Source organism: Pleuronectes platessa, chromosome 4, assembly GCF_947347685.1.
Source record: "Pleuronectes platessa chromosome 4, fPlePla1.1, whole genome shotgun sequence".
NCBI lineage: Eukaryota > Metazoa > Chordata > Actinopteri > Pleuronectiformes > Pleuronectidae > Pleuronectes > Pleuronectes platessa.
Genome location: NC_070629.1, coordinates 4,540,179 through 4,548,613, shown reverse-complemented (window position 1 = coordinate 4,548,613; position 8,435 = coordinate 4,540,179). Strand labels below are relative to the sequence as shown.

The following is an 8,435-nucleotide window of genomic DNA, read 5'->3' as shown; positions in this document are numbered from 1 at the left end:
CAACATTAGGATGAATGTTCAGACACTTTTAGGCAATCTGATAAAAATTTAGTTTGAAGCATAGGGAAAAGGTAAGGACTTATGTTACAGTTACACTATGTGGACAGCAGTGCTTTCCAACTAATCATTGGAAATATGTGAAGTCTCAAACAAAGAACCCAAAGCATCCACCATTAATCTGTCATTTTCTCATTTGTGCAATTTTAACCTAATGGTTAGTGCTGCAACACTCAGGTCTGCACCAGAATCATCTTAAGATGTAGAAATGAAACTTACTTACTTAGTGCTTCCAAGGTTGTGCATATGAAACACCCTTAATGTGACACACATGTTAACACTTCTGCTTTCTTGTAAGAATTGTTTAACTTGTGTGTACTTCCTCACTTTTGACCAATGATGCATTCCTTATTGAGACTGTTGTGAATGTTATACCTTAAGCGTGACACCATTACATGGTGTCTTTAGGCATTCAATAAATTCAGAAAAAATTGAATATTAGTATTACAGATATTAATATTCATTAATAACTTTAATTGATTAATTTTTTTTTTAAGATGTATGTTTATAAATGGCAGTGGCACGGCCACCCTGTACCTTGCACATGTTTAAAATAAAACATGAATATATGAATCTGTGTATTATTTGAATAGCTTAGTATTGAATGCACAATAACAGGGTAGCTATGTTTATACAAGGCCCAGTTTAATATAAAACACAATATTATACTATATATAGTAGGGGGTCCCTGCTCCATCTCTAAATAAGTTTGGGGCTCCTTGGCCTGAAAAACGTTGAAGACCCCTGGATTAAGTCTAATGAAAGTACTAATTACAAATTTGGAACTCTGATTAATAATTTAATTAATAACTATAACTCAAATTTTTATATATTCAAGTTAGCAAAGTATAAGTATATGGAGTTTTTTGCAGTGTAGAGGTTGGAAAAATTCACACTTTTGCAACATTAATGAAGACAATATTTGTTAAAGAAAAACATTTATTATGAAAGTGATAAAAGTATAAACACACTAACTAAAGGTGTACTGACTTTAAGCAGTGTGTGTGTGTGTGTGTGTTGTGTGTGTAAGTTTCAAAATAGCGGGTGGCCAATGTGAGAACAAATGTTCACATGGGGCTTATATTGGCCCGGTGCCCTCATCGTTCATGGGGCCAAGGGGGACCAATGGCGGTTGAAAGTTGTGTCCAGGGGAAGTTTTAACACCTAGGTGGGAAGTTGAAGCACCCTGGGAGATTGAGTTCTGGAGGTTCTCTTTTGTCTCCAGAACAAAGAAACATGTGGTAACAGGCTTTGGCTAAACATGTAGGCCGAACTGTAGTTCACAAGCTCTAGGTCCCAACAGACACATCCTATATACTCTTACTGTATGGTATTTCGCCATACACATGCAAGCATGTGGTGACCAGGCAGTAACAGCAAAATAGCCCAGTGACCTGACAACACGAGGAGACAATCTCTCAGCTGTTAACCCAGCTCTCCAGGTCCTGGTAGACCCTGTTGGCTGGTAAACTGGGGTACTTGACACATATTTGACACAGCCTTTCTCGCCAGTCAGTGTAAGTTTTTATTCTGTGAGTGTGGTGCCACTGGAAGTACCTATCATATATTTGCCTGTCTTGAGCCACATGCTTCAGGTAAGCAGCCAGATCTGCTGTGCTCTTGTAATCAGCCACATGGATAAAGGACTGAGGGGGAGCCAGGGCCTCGTAGGTGGCCCGGCTCGGGCCGAGAACCACTGGTATGGCCCCTGCTTGAAATGCATTCCTCCAGAGCTTCTCACTTATGTAGTCCTTCACCTCAGAGTTCTCAAAAGACAGGTAAAATAGACAATTTGCAATGGTGGGCAGAAGGTTCTTGTCTGACAGCAGCTTCTTGGTCAATCTGCCATACACCTCTATGGGGATGTACTTCTTTAGACTTTTGTAAACTCCAGACCGAGCCTGGTGAGCCTGATATCTGCTGACGACCCAGCTAACAAGGCAGGAGCGATTCGGAGCAGCCTGGAAGCTTCGCTCATCACCTCCTTGAATTGTCTTTCCGTAAGGTATGGATATGTCTGCATCACGTCTGTAGCTCATCGTCCAGTTGAAGATACCATTGAACTGTGCTAAATTTATATTGTTGACAGGAGGCTCCAGTGACATCCACACCCAGCGCTGGGAGGCCGGGCGATGAAGGTGCAAGGGCAAGGACGACACACCTCTGCTGATTTCCTGGTGGTGGAACACGACCACGTCAGCAGTTGAGAAGGCAGAGGTGTTATCAGTGAGGAAACAGCGGCTGATGTTGTACATCGCAAGGCATTTGTCTCCAGCAAGACTGTATGAGCGGCCAAATGGCCAGTGCCACAGCAGGATGTTGATGTTTCTTTGAGAAACTTCTGGATCATGTTTCTGCTGATGAAGCCCATTTTCTACCAATTTGTAGAAGAACATGGCTGAGAGGAAGCTGAAGGGGATGATGAGGAGGAGGAGAACTCGGAATTTCGATTGCGTCATAGCAATGCTGGGAGTTCCAGTTCAAAATGACACAGATCACTGATATGGAGCACCTAAAAAGGAATGCAGGGTAGAGATTATATGTTTTCACGTGTTCTCCCCAGGAACTTCAGAGGGCAAGACCTCAACTATAAATGTATCTACTGCAGAAGATATTTCATTTTATCAAAACCTGAAATGAGTATTTGTTTCTCTGCATTAGAGACATATAACAAGCACAAATAAAATACTTTGTTATCATTGTGATTTTTTCTCATATGGTTACGATGATATAATTATGATAAATGATGGTCACTTCATTGCAACTGGTAAAACAGCTGCATTGCTGTCAGCGTTTTCAGCATCTTGCTGTATGAACACACTACACACAAAAATTAAAAATATTTAAAATGGAACGATTCAATGAAATCAAAAACACTCATATAATGAACAGATGACTGGTCAAAGCAGCAGATCACATGTTTACGTATATGTTTTGTCTGGGATGATGATGAAGCATCTAGAAATGATAGTGACGGACATTTGTAAAAATGGAACTGGCGGACACCTAAGTACAGCATGAACCCTTTAAGCATAACATTTTAAGATTAGATGAAGGATAAATTCTGGATGAAAAATCTAAATTCCAGTAAGACCCGATTTTTACACATTTTCCATCAACTGCAGCATTCTGTACACAATGAATCTGTAGTGAAAACCTTGATAACAGCTCAACAGAAACCTAATAGATATAAGGTTGCCAAAGATGCTGGCTCTTACCTGGGTGTGGAGGGTGGCATCAAGCCGCCTGCTTCCTGTAGAACAGTTAAAAATATATGAAGGTAATCCAGCCCCTCTCAAATGTTTGACTCATCTCTTTCTTCACACTTCCTACATGTAGCCTCCCTGTGTATGAGTTACAACTCAGATTGTTGGTCAGCAGAAAGAAACTATTGGCAAAAACATGTGTAAGTGAACATGTTTGGATACTGAGCTATAAATTACCATCATAAAGATTCTCTTTCGTCGCACTCCTGTTCTGTTAGCATGATAATAACAGTAGCTGGCAGTCAAAAAGTCCTACAGATTTGGGTTCGTAAACCACAAGCTGGTCTTCCTCTTCCTGTGTTCTTGCAGCTCTGCGAATGAGGGCACATGGTTACACAGCTCTTGTAGGCACCAACCACATCATAACTGTCACATGAGCACTTTCACACTCAGAGCTGAACCTCCCTGTAGAAGCTCGGTGTTAAAGACAGTTTTGACTCTTTGTGCCCAGCAGTTGGCAGCAAACTGAGACAGCTGACTTCTTCCTCAAACCTCATCTATGCAAAGAGCATCTTGACTCACTTTCATAATATCTTATCTGTTCAGGCAAAGTATTAATGTCTTAAAAATCCCATCATTCTAATAGACACCAGTTGTCAAACCCTCTCATGTAAGTCATGTGCCTTCTTGACCAAAGGGAAAAACAAGGGTAACTGTTGGTGGACAGGCTTGCATTCGGAAAATGGGGGAGATCAGACAGGATTTATTATTATTCTACATGTGTCTGTGGTGAGTGGGGTTAACAACGGTTAAATGAAGAGGGTCTGACATTACCACCCGGGGAATAAGACTATTGGAAATCATATGAAAAACATTGAATACTGTTTGAGTTTCAAATGAGAAGACACACAGACTTGTTGCATACCAGACACAGATTTGTTTTTTGAATACCTCAAATGCTATTATTAGAAAACTCTAAATAATCAACTGATAGAGGTGTTTAAAAAATGAAGATTTCTTAAGCTAGAGAGGTACTCAGACAGCATTTACCTCTGCCAAGGCCCAACAGTTGCTTTATGAAACAACATTTAAATTCACTACATTGTAGATTTTGATATCGATCTACAAGAGACAGAGGAGCGAGAACCAGGAACAGTAATGTACTATCAGGTTATAGCTCAGACTAGTTGGTATAATAAAAGGAATGATGATTTTGGATGTAAAGATGTTAGATAGCTGCAACAATTCATATAATAATTATTATTATTATTAATAATAATATATAATATTTATCTGAATCACAAAGGCAGTGACATGTAGTAAAATAGATGAAGAAATGTGGGGTAGAGAGACAGGAAGAAGTCCCCTAAATGCCTGGTTTCGTCAGGATCCATGAATTATTATAATCTATAAATCCAAACAGAAGAAGCACAACCAATATCACAAATTAAATATAGTTAAAACAGCAGCTGATAAATTTACAAAAATTAAAACAGAATTTGCCCCCCACTCACCCTGCAAATAAATATTTAATTTACATATATAGCATTAACATTGTGCCTTTGAATTGGTATTTGGTATACTCTCTTTATCTTCTTTACATAGGTTTCATTGTACTGTGTTATTAGTATTGTATAATATGTCTATATTCCAGATGAATATATATTTATGTAACATTACCGTTTATGTTATCATGTATTAATCTTAATTATTCATCACATATACATATACATTATGTATACTTACAGTATTATTATAGTAGTGTCATCTCCCCTGTTTACCATCTTGTCTTAATTTATCTTAACTTATCCAAGTAAACTCACTTGATAAATAACACTGACTAAATAATATATAATGTTGTTTATTTAAATGTAACAAGTTCCAGTAAATAACAGAACTTTTTTCTCAAAGTTTAAATAGTGAAAATTCAGAAATAAAATTAAATACATACTTGTTTTCCTAATGCAACAGCAGCAATAAAAACTTTCCCCCAACCTGCATGAGACCCTGAAAGAAGCAGACTTGTTTCATCCAGCCCTCTGCGAGCATTTGCCAATGCTCTGTAAATAATCCCAATTTGGAAACGGTTATGTGACCTTGCCAGCCTGGAGGCTTGTCAATCTCCCTGCTTTTCAAATTTTCACTAAAGCTCTTGAAATCTGTCTAAATAAGTCCAACATCTGGACCGAGAAACGTTCCTGTCCGAACAAGGACATAATTTAACCAAGAGGACATCCCGATGTCCAAATGTATAGCATAACACAAGATTACAGGTTGAAGAATTAAACCACAGACAGTTATTTGTTCTTAGAAAGTTATTTAATTCTCAACTTCAAATATAATATATCTGACTCGCTCGCAAAAGTTCTATCCAGTCTGGGTATAGGGCCTCCTACTACTGTGACACTGCATTGGACCAAACTTCAGATGGAAGCCACCCAAGAACAACCTTGATCAGACGCCCAAAACCACGTTAACTGGAACCTTTTGATTTACAGCCCTGGTTCGTAATCCTGCAAAAGCTATAAGAGCAGGCTAACCTTTGAAAAATATGCACCTAATCAGCCCCACCCACTCCTATCGGCCCACTCGTCAAAGCTTCACCCATATGAACATATACTATATTGCCTACAACCACTGGAACCTGAATTGTCTTCTCTTTTTAATTCGTTTTTAAGTACTTTATTGCAATCATGATCTTGTTTTATTTCTACACCATTGCACATTTAAAAAAAAACTTTTTATACATTTTAAGTTGAATGATAATGGAAAATTAGCAAGACCATTAATTGCTTGACCCAGAAAACCAAAGGAAGCTCAAAAACTAAATGAACCAGCCATGCAAGAACAGCAACAAAAAATCATTTAAAAAAGGTCAGGGCTGTTTACCTGTTTATACATGTACTAGACTAAATTAGAGTACGTTGCTATTTTAATGACTCTATGTTGAGGGTACATTTTATTCCATTTTGTTATGAGGTCTCTTATTGCAAAAGTGAGTTTTTCCTTGTCCAAAATTTGTTCTATTGTTGATAGCCATTAGGTAAGGTTTGGTGGGTTTGGTTGTTTCCATATCCTTGTCACCTGATTAATGGAAGCCACATTTTCTGTGACTCGCTTTCAAATTTCCTGCTTTCATCTCTGCTTCAGCAATGTATGTCTTTCCAGCTGAAAACTATTTGCAGTGAGATCAAGGGCAGGGTGCACACAGGTAGACAGGCAGGTCAGTGACAGACAGGCAATAGTTTAATTTAGAAGATCGTGCGAGGGCCACAGACACATGTGGTCTCTTCAGACTCAGAAACTTGAACTTGCATGGACACAACTTGATTTATTGATGACCATCGGGAAACGTGAAGAAGATTTCAACAAATGAGTTAAAAAGAGTGTCCATTACCAACCCTACCTTAAAAACTGTCACACGGAAATAAAATAAATCTGGATTCAATCAATCAATTAATCATCAGAATTGGCCTCATAGGGCTTAAAAAGGTTTGTCATCCTTTCCCTAATCCTCAACAAGAGTCATGGAAAACTACCAAGAAACACGAGGATGGACAGAAGCTCAATATGTCATGTGTAACTGATCCTCAACAGCATTACAACATTTCCACATTTTTGAGAACAGACAATAACAAAAAAGGATAGTTATATCAATGTTTATAAAAAATAAAAAGTCAGTCAGAGATGTAGGGAGGAGCAATGACAATCATAATGATAGAGGTATTAACAAACACCTCGATGTCAGTGTCAGAAAGTTTCACTTCCTCTTCACATCGCTTGATGCCGTGCCTCCGTCAGGACTCACGGTGGAAACCCATTGGTCAGCTTCATAATTGAATATTCGTGACGTGCTTTGCATTGACCATTTATAGTAGAAATTGGCCGTGGCGCAGAGCAGAGCCTGGGTGTGGGGCGCAGAGCCGGGGCGCAGAGCAGAGCCTGGGCACAGAGCCTTTTTTTTAATCTTTTTTAATCTTTTTTTAATTTAGGATGTGCACCACCCGCAGGATTTGCGCCGCCCGCAGGATGTGCGCCGCTTGCAGGATGTGCGCCACAGGATGTGCGTGCACAGTTTTTTTATTCATTTGTTTTAAGAATTTTTTATTTTTTTTATTTAGGATGTGCGCCGCCCGCAGGATGTGCGCTGCCCACAGGATGTGCACCGCAGGATATGCACTGCCGGATGTGCAGAGCCGGGGCCAAGACCCCCGGCCTCGGTAAACTAACCAGGGACAAATCCCCAAAAAGAAAAGTCTGGGAGGTCAGTAGAGAGTTTAATTTTGCATGGACAGATTAATTTGCTTTCACTGCCAACGATGCTGGTTTACCTGTATGCTTGATATGTGGCGAGGAATTAGCAAACACAAAAAAAATGTAATGTTTAAAGACATTTCCAGAGCAAGCACACAGCATCTGCTGAAAAGTACCAAGCTGGAGATGAGCAAAAATAGCATAGTTCTGTGTTTCATTTATTTCAAGTAGGCCTACACATGTATTATGTTCTCCTCTTCATAAGAGTTTGGTGTTTTTTCCTTTTTGGTAACAGGTAAAAAATAGCAGTTAAATGTCAAAAAATAGCAGTTAAATGTCAACAGTATTTTTTATTTTCGTTCTATAATTTAATAAATGTAACAAAATAGTTTTTATATATATTGTATATTTATATATATATACCTTTATACCCTGTGTTATAAAATATGGTTTGCGGCTCCAGCGGCGAAAAAAAGAAGAAGAGCTGGTACGTGCGCCAGAACGTCCTCATGACTGCCTCTTGTCCAGTCGTGCGATCGACCAACACTACCTTCGCGATCGACCGGTAGATCGCGATCGACGTATTGGGCACCCCTGCAAAAGAGAGTTACGCGAGTAACGAACTCATTTAAATTTCAGTAATTGTAACTGCGTTACTTGATTTAAAAAAAATACTTCGTTACATGCTCGTTACCGCTAAAAGTAGTGGAATTACAGTAACGCATTACTTTGTACCGTGTTATTCCCAACACTGATTGCCAGTTTTAGCAATCTAGCTGTAATGATAATCCCCTATCAGCTGCCACCATAGTCAGGATCCATGATGTGGCTGCAGCAGTGATCCTGGATGTGCGACACTGGGGAAGAAGTCAAGTCACTTGATAAAGAGGAAAGAGAAGCTCCATGTGTCATGTGGAA

At 39.1% G+C, this 8,435-nt stretch overlaps 1 protein-coding gene across 2 annotated transcripts; it reads right to left on the bottom strand.

The window, feature by feature from the left end:
• Nucleotides 1–978: 978 nt before the first annotated feature.
• LOC128438253 (fucosyltransferase 7) lies at nt 979–3,715 on the bottom strand. 2 transcript variants are annotated; one of them, XM_053420754.1, is made up of 3 exons: nt 3,501–3,715; nt 3,276–3,310; nt 979–2,569 (listed from the first exon to the last, which is right to left on the bottom strand). In XM_053420754.1, the coding sequence occupies exon 3, from the start codon at nt 2,514–2,516 to the stop codon at nt 1,476–1,478; it is 1,041 nt and encodes a 346-aa protein (XP_053276729.1). In that variant the 5' UTR covers nt 2,517–2,569; nt 3,276–3,310; nt 3,501–3,715; the 3' UTR covers nt 979–1,475. The 2 variants fall into 2 exon arrangements, with proteins under 2 accessions (XP_053276729.1, XP_053276728.1); XM_053420753.1 differs by having other exon boundaries at nt 3,276–3,401; nt 3,501–3,714.
• Between the last annotated feature and the right edge of the window lie 4,720 nt (nt 3,716–8,435).